The sequence below is a fragment of the Streptopelia decaocto genome (genome assembly GCF_964273445.1).
Source record: "Streptopelia decaocto genome assembly, chromosome: 19".
Classification (NCBI taxonomy): domain Eukaryota; kingdom Metazoa; phylum Chordata; class Aves; order Columbiformes; family Columbidae; genus Streptopelia; species Streptopelia decaocto.
This window is the reverse complement of record NC_138674.1, coordinates 5,399,764-5,416,686: the sequence shown is the minus strand read 5'-3', so window position 1 is coordinate 5,416,686 and position 16,923 is coordinate 5,399,764. Positions and strand designations below refer to the sequence as shown.

Genomic DNA, 16,923 nt, shown 5'->3' with positions numbered 1-16,923 from the left:
GCTGCGAACAGAGCGGCTTGTGTGCGGCCCCGGCCCCGGCAGCCACGGCCCCGGCCCCGGGAACGGCTCCGTGCGGCTCCAGCGCGGCCCGAACACGCTCGCTGGGGCGGCCGCACAAAGAGCCCTTGTGCTCATTGCACCCACCGGCCTGACACCCGCACCGGGGACAGGAACCCCCGGGGGTGATGGGCACCCCAAAAAAGCCACCGTTCCCCTCCACAGAGGTTTTCCTTCGAGGGGGCTGAAGGAAACTGTGTTAGAGCGACCTGTGTAATGTGTGTCCCAGCGATCTGTGGCACCCGGTGCCCGTTTGGATTTCAGTCAGTGCCGCTGTAGCGGGGACAGAGGTTGGCACGGACGGAACCACATCTCCCGTCTTACACCACTCCAGCTCCTGGAGAAAATGCTTCTTTTTGAGGTTTGGTTGTTGTTCTTTTTCCTGGAGACGTGCAGCTGGGAGGTGGTTGGACACGGAGCTTTGCTCCATGGCTGATGTTCTTGCTGAGCTCTGCTCTGTCTGCCCAGGCAAAGCCTGTGGAAAGAATGAGCTTCTCCACTTGCTGATGTCCCTGTCACCAGTGGTGGCAAAGCCAGCCCCTGTGGGTGTGCTGGGTGACACGGGGTGGTGCACCAAGCCCTCATCCTTATCCACATGGAGCAAACACCAAGGCAAGGGGACATGGGGCACCATTGGGGTGGTGGTGCCAGGGAGAGTCACCGTGGGGCAAGAGGAGAACAAGAGCATGGAGAGATGGGGTGAGAGATGTTGGCACCATGTCGGGGGATATTGGGGATGGGGAGGGCAAAGATGGGGCTCAGACACTAGTCATGGCCTGAGGAATAGGGTGAGAGGGCTGGTCCTCTTGCTGCTGGAAGGTGGCCTGGGGCCATCAGGAGATGATCTCTGGTGGCCAGGAGCTGGTCTTGGCCAGGGAATGGTCTTGGATGGCCAGGAGATGGTCTTAGGTGGCCAGGAGATGGTCTCAGGTGGCTGGGAAATGCTCTTAGGTGGCCAGGAGAAGGTCTTAGGTGGCCAGGTGAAGGTCTTAGATGACCAGTAGATGGTCTCGGTTGACCAGGAGGTGGTTTTGGGGACCAGGAGAAGGTTTTGGGTGGCCAAGAAGGGCCAATCCTGCCCATGGTGCAGCCCTGCCTGGTGAGGGTCTGTGCCCACGTGGCCTTGCTGCAGGGACCATGGGACAAGGGGATGGGGCTGCACAGGGGCCCTGCAGGAGGATGACACATGTACCCTGGGCCTGGGGATCCCTGTGCGGGGACATCACGTGTGTCCTCCCCCTGGGCTGTGGGATGCAGCGGCCTCCTCCTGGGATGGAGACACTGAGCACCCACGGGCAGTGGGGGCCAAGCCCAGGTCCAGCGTGGCCGAAGGGATGTGGGTGCCCCCCGTGCCCACCCCCTCACCATGCTGGGCCCCACTCAACCTCCTCTCCCCCCACAGCCTCGCTGGTGGCCACCTCGCCAGGATGAACGGGACGGCCAACGTCAGCCCCGCCAGCCGCAGCCACTACGTCTCCGCCATCCCGGTGCCCCGCGCCGTGGCCCATGCCAAGCCGCACGCCGCAGCCCCCCCGAGCACCTCAGGGCTCCCCGTCCCACACAGGACTCCGTCCCCCCAGCCAGGGAAGGCGCTGGCCCCCGGCCCCAAGACCCTCAAGCCCAAAGGCGCTGGCAGAGCCGAGGGCAGGGAGGGCAGCCCCGGCGCTCCCCCCCGTGCGGGGCAGAGACACCCGGCCAGAGCGCCGGTGTCCCCCGGGAAGTGGCCAGAGGCCGCGGGCAGCAGGAGGAGAGAGGCAGAGGGGGGGGAGCCCACCGAGCTGCCCAAAGCCCCCCCAGTGCAGGGCAGGGGTGGGGGGCGGCTGGGGAGGTCCCCCGGGAAGGCTATGGCGAGGATGGGGAATGAGCCCCACAGCGGCTCGCAGGGCAGGAGCCCCGTGTTTGGGTCAGGGGCCATCACCTTCTCCTCAGGCCCCCCACACAGCCACCCTGTCACCGCCACCGTGGCACCCTTCCAGTACCGGTGAGTGCCTGGGGACAGTGGGCAGGGGCTGGGGGGTCATGGTGACAGGGGGACACAGGGACAGTGGGAGGGAGGTGGGCATGGCAGGGGTGGCTATGGGGAACGGTGGGGTCGGGTCTGGGATCTCTGCCCTAAAAGAAGGGTTCCTGCTGTGTTTGAGGTGCTGGGGGCTCCTGGGGCACCCGTGGGTGCTGGTGTGGGGCAGGGGATGGGGGCAGTGGGGAGTGGATGCCCTGGGGCCCCCCTTGCCATGGGACCATTGTCCGCAATCCCTGGCAGATCTCAAGGCTCCGTGTCTCCATCTCCTGGGGGTCCTCAGCCGGCTGCACCCCTGGTCCCCCACCTCATCCCCCCTCTGCCCCCAGGCTGCAGGAGGAGCCGGAGGAGGATGGAGCCATGTCCCCCGGTGACAAGTGCCCTGGTCCTGCAGAGGGACCTGACCCCCACCCCAAAGCTGGAGGCCTGAGTGAGTCCGGGGGGGTTTGCTGGGGATGAAGGGGTCCTGCTGGGGCTGTGGGGACGGTGACAGGGACACAGGCTCACGCTGGAGCTCAGACCCTCAGTGCCAGAATGGGAGCTGGGGGTTGGTGGGGCGGGGGAACCCCCCCGCAGGAGGTGCCCCAGCTCCCCTGGGAACAGCTCGGCTGTGTCCGGTGATCCCTGTGGCCAAAACCCGCACCCGGCAGCGTGGCCTCATCCGGGTGCAGGAGCCACGTCGGCATCCCCTGCGGTGGCTCCGGCACAGGGGACCGGCCCCTCTGGTGACACTGCCGGGACGTTGTTCCGCTTGGCTCCTTTCCCTCCTCTTCCCAGTTTCCCGCAAGCTCCAGGAATGACCCATTTCCCAGGAGCGGGCAGAGACCCAGTGCGGGGGCGGGTGCCGGGTACCGCTGGCTCCCCACACCATGGGGACACCCGCTTTCTTAGGGGCCGGATGAGCCCAAGCTCCCTCCTACCACGGTGGGGACACCACAGTCCCCTCCAGCACTTGCTTTGAGGGGAAATTTTAGGGGGGGCGGCTGCTGGAGGGGATGCTGGGGCGGTGGTTGCCAGGGCAGCGGCAGCAGAGGATGGCGGGATGCTCCAGGGATGCGTGGGGAAGGGCGAAAAGAAAGCCAGGAGTGATTTGAAGGGACAGAAGTCGGTCAGAGCCGCGGCGGCTGCCGGCACAGCCCGGCTCTGCAGCGGGGTCCCGGCACCGCCACCAAGCCGGAGGGGAACGGGGTTCAGCGCCGAGCCCCGGGTTGGGAAGCGCTGAAAGCGGAGGCGAGCAGGAGGATTTTCCGGGAGGAAGCAGGAGAGAGCGAGCCGGGCTGGCGTGATCCCGGCGCAGCTGCCCCGCTCGCCGGGGGGAGGTTTGGGATGAGGCCGAGCGTGGTGGGTGCTGGGAAAGGGCCCGATCCTGCCTCTTGCTCTGCGCCTCCCCCACGGCACTTTTGGGGCTCTGTTGGGCCCGGCCAGAGGGGTCAGGGGACATTGGGAGGCACCAGTGATCACCTTGCCAGCCCCAAAATGACACGACACCCCCAGATTAGCCCCCCCACAGCAGGCCCTAGACCCAGGCAATAACCTCGTAGCTTAGCGAGGGCTACAACAGCCCCAAAACCTCAGAGCAGTTTTGGGGTGCAGTGGGGTGGCTTGTGCACCCATCCCACCCCAGCAGCACCTTTTGGTGCAAAACGTCCTTTTTTTTGGCCACCCTTTGCTGTCCCATCCAGGTCACGTTATTTCAGGGCTCCTCAGCATCACGACGGGCTGAACCCCAAATCACCTGGGGGGCCGTGTCGCCGTGCGGGGGGCCGGGCTGGGGGGCTCCCACCGCCCCCGGCCCTCCCGGCTCCTTATCTCGGCAGCATAGTGATGGGCTCTAATGCAATATTTTCCGGCGGTTGCCATGGCAGCCTGCGTGAGGTCACCAAATAGACTTAATTCACCCCTCCCGAGGGATGGGTAATTAATGAAAAATGATGATAACCAGATCCCACTCCCCCTCTTTTTTCCCCCCCTCTTAATTCCCCTGGATCACTGGAGAGGCCCCACTGGGTCTGGGCGTCCTGGTGTCCCTTGCTGGGGGGGTTCCTGGGGCTGCCCCAGGCCCTTCCCGCACCATTTGGGGCGAAATGGGGAAGTTTTGCCCCCCCTGGGGATGGGTGTTGGGTGTCAGGGCTGGGTGTGGGGACTGGGGCAGGCGGGACGGGGGGTGCTTCACAGGCGGGGTGGTGGGTCTTGGCCCCCCCGGCTTCCCCCGCGTCCCTGCCAGCACCCGGTGTGTCTCCGCTGTGCGGGGCTGTGGGACGGAGTGGGCAGGCTCTGGTTGCGGGGGCCACCTCCGGGTCGGTGCGGGGGGGCAGCCCCTGGAAGTGACCATGGGGGGACCCGCGGCACCGCGCCTGCAGCTGCAGCCCCAGCCTTGGGGGTCCCGCACGGTCTCTCTGTCCCGGGGTCCCGCAAAGTCCCGGGGTCCCGCACGGTCTTTGTGTCCCGGGGTCCCGCACGGTTCCAGGGTCCCGCACGGTCCCGGGATCCCGCACGGTCACTGTGTCCCGAGGTCCCGCACGGTCTTTGTGTCCCGGGGTCCCGCACGATCTCTCTGTCCCGGGGTCCCGCACGGTCTCTGTGTCTCGGGGTCCCGCACGGTCTCTGTGTCCCGGGGTCCCGCGCGTTCCCGCGCTCAGCGCTGCACGTTCCCGCCGGCGGCGCGCGCCCCCGCCTGGCCCCGCCCCGCGGCGCGCGCCCCCTCCCCTCTCCCCCTCCCCGCCGCGGGCGCGCGCGCCGCGCCCCGCCCCCTGCCCGCGCCAGCCGGGCGCGGAGGAGGGCGGGCCCTTTTTGTTTGCCCCTGACATTCCGCTGGTTCGCAGTGTCCCGCCGGCGGCGGAGAAGCGAGGTGGGGCCGCGCCGCTCACCCCCCCATCTCCTCCCCGTCCCGCTCCGCCCCGGTGGGGCGGGCGCTAACGGCGCTTCTCTCTCTCTCTGTCTCGCCCGGTGTGTTCTCGGTGCCGCAGTAACAGCAGCAGCGCCCGGCGGGTTAAATGTTTGCAGCGCGGGGATGCTGGGGAGCAACCTCAAGAGCCTTCCCGACGTGGAGCTGGGCGAGGAGGAGCGCGGCTACCGGCGGGGCCCCGACGGCGGCGCGGTGATGCCGAAGCGGGCGAAGTCGGCGGCGGCACCGGCGGCGCCGCGGGGCGCGGAGCTGCGCGTCTTCAAGGCGAGCAGCGCGGAGGGGCGGCTGCCGGCCGGCTCCAACCTGCGCAAGCAGAAGTCGCTCACCAACCTGGCCTTCCTCACCGACGCCGAGAAGAAGCGGCAGCTCTATGAGCCCCGCTGGAGCGACGACATGGCCAAGGCGACGGCAACGGGGGCGGCGGCGGGGGGAGGCGGCCGGGGCGGCGGCGGCCCCCGCGGCCGGGAGGCGCCCGCCATGTCGCGGAGCCTGTCCCGCTCCGAGCACTCGCTGCTGTCGCCGCGCCCCGCCGGCCCCGCCAAGCCGCCGCCCGCCGGCAAGCCCAGCCGCATCCCCCGCGGGCCCTACGCCGAGGTGAAGCCCCTCAGCAAGGCCCCCGAGGCGGGCGGCGGCGGCGGCGGGGGCGGCAAGTGCGACGACGAGCTGCTGGGCGGCAAGGGGCCGGCGGTGGCGGCGGGCGCGGAGGAGAAGCCCTACCTGAAGGTGGACCCCGAGCTGGTGGTGACGGTGCTGGGAGACCTGGAGCAGCTGCTCTTCAGCCAGATGTTGGGTGAGTGTGGCCATGGTGCCCGCTGGTCTTGGTGTCAGGGGGTGGGGACACGGCAGGAGTCCAGCTGTCTGGGGCGTCGAGGCTTTGGACACCCCAAGGAGGAAACGCGCTGGAGGCTGCATGGGTGTCCCCTGCCGAGGGTGAAGGCGAAGGGATGCTAAGGGTGAAGGAGAAGGGATGCCGAGGGTGAAGGCGAAGGGATGCAGACAGGGACGGTGCCATTGGCCAGCCTGAGGACCAGCATGCAGCCTCCTCTTGCCCTGGCTCCAGGCTCCTCGTGAGGAGGAGTTGCAGGTGGCGGTCGAGCTCGTCCTCCCCCATGTGTCTTCTTGGTCTCTACACCCTGCCAAAGACCATGGGGGTTGCCCAGCCGGGTGCTGTGGCCACCCCTCGCCGTGGGGTGGCTCGCCTCAGGATTGACCTTGGCCGTTGAGGTGCTGTGTGTGGGGTCCGTGAGCTGATTGTGTTTTGGGCAGGAGGCTTCAAATGCAGAGCTCCTCCACGGTCTTGGGCTCCGGCTGAAGAGCCTCCTTCAAGGATGCTGCTGCAGGGTTTGTGTGAGCGGGTTTCATCTTGTGCCCACAGGCATCTTGCTATCCTGGCGGGTTTGGTCCCCGAGTCCATGCGGCCGAGAGCTCGTTGTGTGCATGGTGGGTTTTCATCAGAGCATCAGGTGCTGGCCCCTGGCGCCAGCCGTGCCTCTGGTCTCGGGCCCCGCTGGACCGCGGGTCTCGGTGCAGCGTGCCCAGCCCTTGTGTTTCCCTCGCGGCCGCGTGCTGATCTCTAGGAAACCAGAGAGCCCTGGGAGCCTCTGCTTCCCACTGACACCCGCTCTCCCCTGCATCCCAACCGGCAGCGCCTGCAGGCTCAGCTGGGCAAGGACCATGTGAGGCTTGCAGCTCCAGAGAGCTCTGTTTGGTCTGTTCAGTGTAAGAAGGTGGCAAACGACCTCTGCACGGTGTTCCCGGTGCCTGAGCTGGCTGGGTTTTAAGCCTGGTGGCTGCTGGCAGCGAGAGCAGCTGTACAGACGGGGCTGGGAGCCTTGATGTGTCCTGTCCGTTCTGGTTCCCTGCCTGGGACCCCCTTTTGGGTGGCCAGGGGCTTTTCTAGCGCTTGGAGAGCTGGCTTGAGGTGCCTTCTCCCAGCTGTGTGTGAGCAGAGCTCTGCCGGACAGAAAGGAGAGAGATTCACCCCAGCTGGGGGCTGTGGGGGAGGTTTGGAGAGGTGGATCGAGCTGGAGTACGTGCCAAAGTCAGGCTCCGGTAAAGCTGTGCTTGCTGAGCCCAGTTCCCTGCTGCACACCCCACCGCTCCAGGAGCCTTCAGGGCGTCACAGCCCCTGCTCCAGTGCAGGGCTCTGGCACAATGTGCGCGGTGTGTGCCGGCACACAGGCTCGGAGCCAGCCAGACCATTGCTCTTGGCCATGCACGGCCACGGGCGCAGCAGTGGTGTGTGTGCCCTGCCTCGTCCCCTCCCTGGATGGAGCATCCCGGGGCTGGAAAGCCCCAGGTGAGCTCAAGGCGTGGGCAGGCAGAGTGTGAGGATGAGCAGGCTGGACACGGGGGGTTGGCCCCGCAGTGGGGTGTGTGGGGGCTCAGGCTGCCCTGTGGTCGCACAGCTGGGCTCATGGACATCCATCCTCAGCCCCAGTGCCGGGGTAACACCAGGTGCCGTGGGAAAAGGGCAGGATTGTGGGAGGATTGGTCACTCGTGGGACTAACAGACCCACTGGTGTCAGTATGTCTGGGGGGACTTCAGCGTCCCCTGTGATGCTCTGCTCTTGGATGGGGGTTTCCTCAGCACCCCCGAGGGAAATCCTTGCAGCTTCCCTGGGGTACGGGACTGGCCCACGTGGGAGTGACTGCTGGTTTGTGGCAGTTGCTGGAGTACCGGAGGTCCTGCCCGCGGGACGGGGACCCGTGCCCACGCTGGGGAAACCACGGCTTGCAGAAGTGCCCCCAACACCTGCTTTGGTTTCTGGGGTGGCTGCCTGGCCCTGCCTGCATCAGCGCCTGCTTTGGGGCTGCAGGGCTGACCTTGACCTTGGGAGGTGCCGAGTTCCCTATGGACTGCGCTTACCATCAAAAACCTTGATCATCTGGCCTGTGAGGGCCAAGCTCTGCTGGATCTGTCCTCTGAACCCCCCTGATCCGTGTATTTGCTGAAACAGGTCATTTTCCAAGATGTACGGACCGCTGGGCTTCCTGCAGTGGGGACCGAGGGCCACGTTGGGGCAATGCCTGGGGTGGACAGGGCTGGAGCTTGACTCCGGTGGAATGTGTCTTTCCTTCCATGGAGGAATGTTTCTTTCCTTCTCACGCTCATGGAAGTTGTGCTGTTGAGTCACACCTGCTTCACCAAGCCAGCCGTGACCTGGCACGTCCGTGACAGCCCGTGTGGTGGGGATGCCGACGGCAGCTTGGGGATGTGCAAAGAGGGAACAGCATCGCTGTGGTGGTGGCTGCTCCGTCACTTTGTGTGTGCTGGCCGCGGAGCCATGGCTGGACCGCGCTGAGCTTCTGGTCCTGACCCCTTTGCTTGTCGCCTGGTGCGATGCAGGCAGGTGAAACCTTCTCCAGAGTGACAGTGCCTTCCACAGCCTCACCGCTCCAGGGCGAGGTTGTGCCCATGGTGGGGACAGACCCAGATGGAACTGCTGGAGAGGGTCCAGCGTAGGGCAACGAAGATGATTAAGGGAGTGGAGCATCTCCCTTATGAAGAAAGGCTGAGGGAGCTGGGGCTCTTTAGTTTGGAGAAGAGGAGACTGAGGGGTGACCTTATTAATGTTTATAGATATATAAAGGGTGAGTGCCATGAGGATGGAGCCAGGCTCTTCTCGGTGGCAAACAATGATAGGACAAGGGGTAATGGGATCAAGCTGGAACACAAGAGGTTCCACTTAAATTTGAGAAGAAACTTCTTCATGGTGAGGGTGGCAGAGCCTGGCCCAGGCTGCCCAGGGAGGTTGTGGAGTCTCCTTCTCTGGAGACATTCAAAACCCACCTGGACATGTTCCTGTGCGTTCCTGCTCCATGGGGGGATTGGACTAGATGATCTTTTGAGGTCCCTTCCAATCCCAAACATGCTGTGATACTGTGATACTGTGATCCCACTTGCTCAGGAGAGTGGGCTTCATGTAGGCTGGTGAGTGGGGCCAGCAGAGGGGCTTTCTTTGGCTGCTACAGGGATGCTCGTGAGGGAGGGATGGTTCCTCTGCCATTTTCATGGATCCCTTTGTCAAGTGCAACATCAACCTGAGCTGTTTTGCTGTGTCTTGTGGAGGACACCCCGTCCCGAGTGGCAGGAGAAGACCTACAAGCTTGGTTTGTGCTGGGAAGAGCGAGCTGGGAGCATCTACAGATCTCGTTGTCCTTGGCTGGCTCTGCCTGACCCGAGCTCCGGCTGCACCACCACACGAGGCCTCGCAGAGCCCTTGTGCGTCTCTGGTCCCCGCACCTGGGTGCTCATCTCCACCTGCCAGGAGCACACCCGAGCCTCTGCTGGCTAAAAATACGGTCTATTTAGTAGTGGCCAGATGTTACCTCTCATTCGCTTGCTGCCGCTGTGTCATCTGTTTGATGGCACCGAAGCCTTTGTAGAGCTGCTGGAGATGTAACCACGTTTAAAGAGAGCAGCCTGCGCAAGATGGGAGAGGTCGCTGGGCCGCAGCAACCACATGTGCTTTGTAGAGGCTATTTCCATCGCCCAAATTACACATTTCACGTCAACCAAAGACCGAGGCTCCTCATCAAAGCTGGCTGGCAGCTGAGGTTGCTAATTACAGCAGCGCCCGGGCAGGGGATGGAGGGTACAGAGGGCGCATGGCCAGCTTGCTGTGCAAAGCTCACCCCGCCCATCCCCACGCGGGGCGGACACGAGTGTGCAGGTGCCGAGGTGCATACGAGCGGGTTCGTTAGCACCGGAGAGCGGTGCCCGGCGTGGTTGCTGCTCTTACCTATTGTCCCCAGAGCGCCTCTGCGATCCTGCAGTTACTTTCTGCAGCCATTTGCTTGGCCATGTCTTGCTGGATGTGCCTCTTAAGTGGCTGCTAATGGGCATAAGCGAGCGAGCGGCGAGTGTTGTGTGGGCCGGAGCCCAGGTGGACGCGTGTGGTCCCGGGGGGATGGTGTTCCCCGAAATGCTCGCTGCAGGGGCCTCTGCAGCCCTGCCGAAGGCCGCAGGTGCAGCCATAGCCCATCTCAGCCCTTGGGCGCAGCGGGTGGCAGTGCCACCGTCCCCGAGCGGCACAGCAGGGACACCCGCGCTGGGCAGGACGTGCCGCAGGGACCGGGATCCTCCGCGGTGCCACCTCGGCTGTGCCGAGGGCCAGGGCGCAGGGCAGGTGGGCTCCTGCGGGGAATGGAGCTTCACGTCTCGTCTGGCTGTGCGCAGGTTAGAAAGAAAGCACAGCGGAGGAAAGATGCTCGGCTGGTGTCTGACACATCCCGTGCGAGCGCATTCCCAGCTCCGGTGGAGACGGTCTCACCAAGGAGATCGCTGTGAGGACCTTCTCTCCTGGCCAGGCACATGGACCGGGATTAAAAGGAGCATCTCTGCCCCGCGGCGTTCCTGGCTGTTTAATTAAGCACTAACGGGCCGGTCGCAGCACTGGGCAGCAATCACCAGGCTGCCTGGCAGGAGAGTGTAAGGAGGTCAGAGACCAAGTAGCTCTTCGCAGCGAGGGGAGCGGGTTATTGCCTTGTAAAGCGATGCAACTGTCCCAATGTCACTGTCACGCTAAGGTTATTCCTCTCCTAAGGGCCCTGTGTGATGAGGTTGTTGGGGTGGGGATTTATTTCTTTCTGGTTGCAGAGCTGGGGTAGGGGTGAGGAGGAAGGGGAGAGGTCCATGGTCGCGTTGCTGCTTCCAGCCTGTTCCTGGGAGCCGACAGTGATACGTCTCCCTTCTCCTGCTGTGGTGAGTGGGGAGAAGGTCTGGAAATGTGATCCAGGAGCCCCAGGGCTTTCTGCTGAAGCTCTTTGGGATGGGCCATGTTCCCACTGATGGTGGCAGTGCAAAAAGTGCTTAAAAAAATTAAATCCAAATTTGTCTTTCAAAGTTTCCCATGGAAAAGTGTCAGAGCACTCGAAGGCAAAATTATTTGGGCTTGCACTGCTGAAACAAATTCCTCCCCCAGAGAGCCTCAAAATTGCTGTTCAAATGGGGCTTTCCCTGTATCTTGCCCCCAAATCCAACGTTTGTCCACTGAGGAAATATGTAAATGAATGCAAAATTCTCTGGAATTCTGGAAATGCTGTTTGGGATCTGCTGGTGGGATGTGACCACAGTGGGGCCTGGGCCGTGTCCCCTCAGAGCAGCTGTTGGGGCCTCTGGGGTGGTTTGCTTGAGCAGAAGCGAATCCTCGGGTCCTGCCGGGTCCAGGTGGCTCCTGGGCAACGTGCTTCCAGCTTGGGTGGCACTGGGGGAACTGGTGGCAGCTCAAGGTCCTTCTGGAGAGTGTGTTCCTGATGGCCGGTGTCCCCAGCTTTGCGTCTTTGGCTTATGCTGTGGCACGTGTCTCTGTGCCCACAGCCCTATACTGGCACCAGTCCCCTCCGCCACCGCCCTGTTACATGGTGTGGGTTACCAGCTCATTCCCTTCGTGTGCAACCTCTTATGGTGCCGAACACCAACGTCCCCGCTCCTCCCTGCCCACGGTCACTCGAGCATCCGAGGACAGCGCTTGGCTGGTGCTTATGCCCGCTGCCCGGGAGGGTTTGTTCCAGCTTGTGCGGAGCCAGAGCCTGCGCCCTGTGAGGTGTGTCACCTGTGGGTGACACCAGCCTCTCGTGCCAGCCCGGCTGCCGTGGCCAGCGTGTGTCCCCCGGCTGAGCCGCGGGCCTGCCCGGGGACCAGCAGGTTTTCTGTGATCTCGGGGTCAGCTCACTCCTGGCTCTGCGATGTCCAGCAGACCTGGTGACACATCCTGTGAATTTGTCACTTGTCTGGTCCAGAGCATCCTTTGGGCCACCTTGTTGCCCTGTGTGTGCGGTGGCAGCGATGTCCCGGGGCCGTGTGCATGTGCAGTGTTTCTGGTACTGGCGGCAGCTGCAGTGGAGCCCGGCAGTGAAGCTGCAGCTCTGCATCTGCTCGCTGGGTGCAGCGGGGACGGCTCCGTCCAGCTGAGGTGACTCAGTCCTTGTCCTCCCCAGGCTTCGCACCTTGAGGGTGTCTCGTATGGGGCCGTGGGGATGCAGGGTGTGGGAGATCAGACACGGTGTGATTCTGCCATGACCCCTACCCTGCAAAGTCACGTCCTCCTCCGGGTGCGTGAAGCGGCTGTCCCGGGGGAGCGTGGGCAGGGGTTGCCGGTTCCCGGCTGGGCAGCGCTGAGCTGGGGCAGGCAGAGGAGGTGCGAGGCGCGGAGGTGGGCGCAGGAGCGGGGCTCTCCCACGCTGCTGCATTGCAGCTCGGAGCCGAGGAGCCGAGCGCGGAGGGGAGCTGGGAAGGCAGGGGATGCTGCATTGCAGGGCTGAGATTAGATGCTGTGCAAATGGAGATGTGCCTGTGTCGAGGCGGGTGTGACACTGACGAGCAGCGCCTGGTGCGCCCGCTGATCTGCTCGTCTTTCCTCTAATCCATTTCTTCCACGTTTTGTTTTGCTCGAGCGTTTCTTTCGTTCCTTACGCTGGTATTTGCCTTGTCCAATTGAGGCAGTAATGTATATTTTATTAATTCAGGAGAAGCGCCGAGATTCATCTCCCGCTGGAAGGAGCTGCTGGAAGCCGTGCCGGGGAGCTCAGCACAAGCGCCGTGTGGCTGGGCAGGGGTTTCCTCGCTCCCCGGAGCAGCCTTGCGGCAGGGAGGTGGCTCAGAGCCTCGCGGCCCCGGCGCAGGGCCCGGCACGGCGGGCGAGCTCGCTGGAGCTGCCCTGGGGGCACGTGCCCCCGCGCTGCCCCGCCAAATGCAGCCGCGTCCTGCAGCAGGGACACGTGTCTGCACCTTCAGCGACGCGGGAGCGCAGCAGCGCTGCAGTGAGCGCGGGGTTTCCCACAGCTACCCAGTGTAGGCATCGGTGATGCTTACTCACTCCACGTCCCGCTCTGGTTTCGTGTCGGCCTTGTTATCCCTGTCCTAGAGCCCTCCCGCTCGTCGAGAGGTGAGCGCGTTGCAGCCCTCCCCTGGCCAATATACCTGCAAGGGGCTGGCCCGAAGTATCCCCCTGAAATTGCAGAAGGAATTTATGGCAAATCCAGGAATTAGCTCCTGAAGGTGTCAAGGCAGGGCTGCTCCATCCTTACGGTTTGCCCAGTCCAGATCTCGCCCTGTGGCAGCGTGGATAAGGGCAGGACGGCGAGTTGGCCAGGATGGACCTTCCAAAGGGGACCCGGGAGGTGACTTGCCGTCGGGAACTGGAGCTGAGGGTTTCGTGCGGCGCTGGCGGGGCCGCGGTTCCCTCGGCAGGTCGCGAGCCTGCCTGGCAGCCGCAGGTGACGCGGTTCCCTCGGCAGGTCGCGAGCCTGCCTGGCAGCCGCAGGTGACACGCCGGGAGCGCTGGGCTCCGTGCCAGCTCCCCTGCTCGCCAGCCGGCTGGCCGCGGGTGGGAACCTCTCCTGCTCGGCGAGCTGGGAGGACGGCTCGCGGCCAAGGTGCTCTGCAGCCTGGGGAAGCGGCCGGAGGTTGTGGTTGTTCTCGTGCGACCCAGGAAAATGGGAAGAGCCTGTGGTGTGTGAGCTGGAGGGGGAGATGTCGCAATTGCAGCATAGCAGAGGGGTAGCACTGCGCCTTTAGCACCAGGGAAAGGCTGGACTGCTTTTATTTCTAGTGCCAGCCCATGTGTTTGGGATCTGGGGTTGCTCCATGTCCCACCTCTGCACGTTTTGTCACCAGGTGTGACATGACAAAGCTGGCAACAAGACCCTGCAACCAGACAAGCTTCTTCAATAGCACTGTGATGAAATGCAGCATCTTGGCTAAACCCAGTCCTTACTGGCTGTACTGGGAGCCCAGCCTGGCTAAAGCTGAGCTTTTGTGAAGCTTACACCTCCGCGCTTTGCCAGTGGGACTGAAATGTCCCCAGTGGTGGCCCTGTCCCTGTCCCAGCCCCAGCGCTGGGCAGCCTGGCTCTCCTGAGCAGCCGTGGAGCACGTTCAGAGCTGCGACTCAGGTACAGCTCGTCGCTGGCTATTTATAGCCCTGCGAGCTCTCGGCATCGCCGTGGGCTGACGATAATTTACTGATGAGGCACTTCTCAAAATCACGCGTCCCTCACCATTGCGCAGCGCCGGCGTCTCAGGCTTCCCGCACCTTGGTGTCGGGTACGTCTTGGTCCTATGCCAGCCCGGATTGACACAAAAAGGAGTTTACCCCGGTGTTTTTTCCAGCCTGGGGGGCTGGGTAGCACAGCTGCGTGGCCCTGTCCTTGGCAGGACACTGTCAGCCTGCTGTGGGGAGCTTGGTGGGCCCATAAAACCCCCCAATGGAGATCAACCCTTCCCTTTGGCAGCCCGGTGTGTGGGAGATGTGGGCGCTGGTGGGGAGGGATGTGCTGGGGGAGCAACGCAAAGGAACCTGCTGTTCAGGCTGGGACCTGCGATGTTGAAACTCATCTCTTTAACGAACCCCTCAGGCTGGAAGCGTTAGATGCTGCCGGGGTTTTTCCAGTTCGCTTTATCTCTGCTTTGGCATTATATTTCCAAGCTGATGCAAACAAGTGGAAGAGCAGATAGCGGCTAATTCGCATCGATTGCCGTGGTGTGGGAGCTCCCCGAGGTGAGCCGGGGCTGGCAGAAAACACCGCGGGCCGTTCCATGGGGTGAGCGTGTCCCTCCCCGGCCGCTTCCCGGTCTGGCGCCGCAGGGACGCGCTGTCACCTCGCGGGTCCCCGCTCCCACATCCCGAGGCTTCTCCCAGATTTGGAGACAGCTTTGCCATGTCCACTGGCGCAAAGGAACCTGGAGGGGTGTTCCGACGGGCTGCGAGGTGGGGGCACTGCTTTGTGAGGTGGGGGACAGCTGAGTGTCCCCCCACGTTAAAACCAGGAGGAGAGGCGTTGACAGATCGTGGCTGGGACCTGGGGCTGGTGGTTCTGCTGGTGCGGTCACCGCGAGCAGAGGACCCACGGCCACCTAGTCGTGGCCTTTTGCAGACACCTTGTTTAACCTCCTGCCTTTCACTGCACCAAGCGACAAGAAACAGCCCCAAACTCCCAATGTGCAGAACAAAAGCAAGGGAAATAATAAATTCCATCTTCCTCCCCATCCCAGCAGGGAAGACGGACAGACAGTGTCCTGGAAAGGCTGCTGGGAGCGCGGAGAGGCGTGTGCTGATTCCCAAGGTGGCATCACGGCACAGCCGGGCTCCGCTGGGCCTGGTGTGGCCACGGATCGAGAGGTGGGAGCGGATTGAGTCTGGCTGTGCTGGCGCTGCTGTCCTGTCCCGCCGGCCAGCAGCCATGGGGAGTCCATGGGGACAGGCTGGGAACTTTTCTCTGGTGCTGCTCCAGCCCCTGGTGCGGTGGAAGGTGACTGCTGTGTGCTCTGCATCTCCCACGGACCGTGGGTTCGTTTAGAAATTGGAGGCACCCTGGCCTGGCCATGCGTTGCACATCGGGAGCAGAGGTACCAGGGTGCTGGTAGTGGTGGTTTCTCTCCCCAATAACGAGCACGTAGACTTGGCGTGGGGTTAAAATCCTGCTCAGCCTGGAGAATGTGTTGTGCGATTGCTGACCAAGGGAAAGCGCCGGCATTTGCCTGACTCCAGCCGCAGACCTGAGTCTTTTGTGCCTCAGACCGTGCATAGCTGGGGGCTCACAGATCATCAGCGCCTTGTCTTTTGGCAAATTCCATTTTGATGGCTCACCTTGGGTTGATTTGAGGCTGGATGTGTCACTGTCTGGGCCTCCTGTCTCCCGCTGTCGGGTGGTTAGATGCATCCAAAAGCTGGCTGCATCCTGACCCCACGGCGTCCAGAGCAAACCCTGCATCTCCTGCTCCTCGTCCTGCCCCAGCGAGGGGTCCTGTCCCCGTGGTGTCACAGCCTTGGTCCCCAGAGCACAAGAGGCGCAGCCCATCGTGTCACCATCCCCAGCCAGCACAGCCGCAAGAGAGCTGTTACAGCCCAGATCTACAGCCTCCCTACAGCTGTTCAGCTTCACCTTGGAGTCCAGAATGTCCTCCAGCGGTTTCAGGGATGCGGGAGGGACATGGTGTCCTTCAGTACTACAGGCTGGGCACAACAGCATTTGAGGATGGATTCACCAACAGACCAAGACCGTCTGTACGAGCAGGAACATCTGGAAGAGACACTCAGGCAGCAGCACCTTCAACCATCTCATTCTCATTTCCCTGAACCCTTTCAGCTTGTGCTTTTGCTGCGCGGTGCCAAACGGCATCCGGTGCTGCCGGAGCACTAATATCCATCATCCGGCCGCGGTCTGTAGAGCGCTCAGAAATTTTGTGCTATTTTCAGTTAGTTTTCCAAGTCGAGCTTATTGGCTCGTGGGCATCTGTTCCCAGATGGAGAACATGTGGCCGGTGCCTGCGTGGGGAGGGGAGCAGCCCCGCTCATAAAGCAGCATGGGGGACGAGCGAGGGAATCTCTTCTGGAGCCTGCGAGATGCTTTTGGGGCTGCGCAGAGTTGGGCCCGGGGGTTGGGATTTTAACGCTGCTCCGAAACCCCTCTGCAAGCAGAATTTGCGTGGCGGCGTTGCTTGCGGTGGGAGGTCGCTTATCTGATGCTTATTAGTCGTGGGGAAAGTACAGGAACCTGGGGGCAGGATTAACTCTCAGCTCAGCTGCTGTTTGCACTGCTGTGTGCTTCCCAGCCCTGCTTACTTTTGAAAGTGAATAGCGAGTAATACATTTTCCGGGGTGATTTCCTCAGCAAATAGTCACTGTGCTAAAACCGGGGAAGCTCTCGGGGTTCCTGAAAACCTCCCCGCCTTGACCAGGCTGCGTGAGCGCTGGCTGAATGTAACGGCACCGAAGGAGGGGAGAAACCCAGAGCTCCAAATCAAAAGTACATTTGCAAAGCAGCTTTTCCAGCCTGGCGTTCCCAAGTGGAGCACGTTACCGCGGCCGTGCTGCTTTCCGAGCCCAGTGACCAGCGGGGCGAAGCCGCTTTCCCTCCGCTCTGTGCTCGGTTTGCTGGTCGTTGCATTCAGGGGCCAGAGGTGCCGATTTGTTTTGTTGCTAAGCTTCTCGTTCCCTTTG

General features: G+C 62.9%; 1 protein-coding gene across 4 annotated transcripts in view; it reads left to right on the top strand.

Annotated features, from left to right (window-relative positions):
• The window catches only part of NAV1 (neuron navigator 1), a 77,354-nt gene that overhangs the window by 10,890 nt on the left and 49,541 nt on the right, over nt 1–16,923 (top strand). For all 4 annotated transcript variants that reach the window (XM_082069447.1, XM_082069445.1, XM_082069446.1 and 1 more), the window contains exons 2-4: nt 1,460–2,038; nt 2,404–2,504; nt 5,041–5,769. In XM_082069447.1, the coding sequence (XP_081925573.1) occupies nt 1,485–2,038; nt 2,404–2,504; nt 5,041–5,769 (1,384 nt within the window). In that variant the 5' untranslated portion in view covers nt 1,460–1,484. The remainder of the gene's footprint in view (nt 1–1,459; nt 2,039–2,403; nt 2,505–5,040; nt 5,770–16,923) is intronic.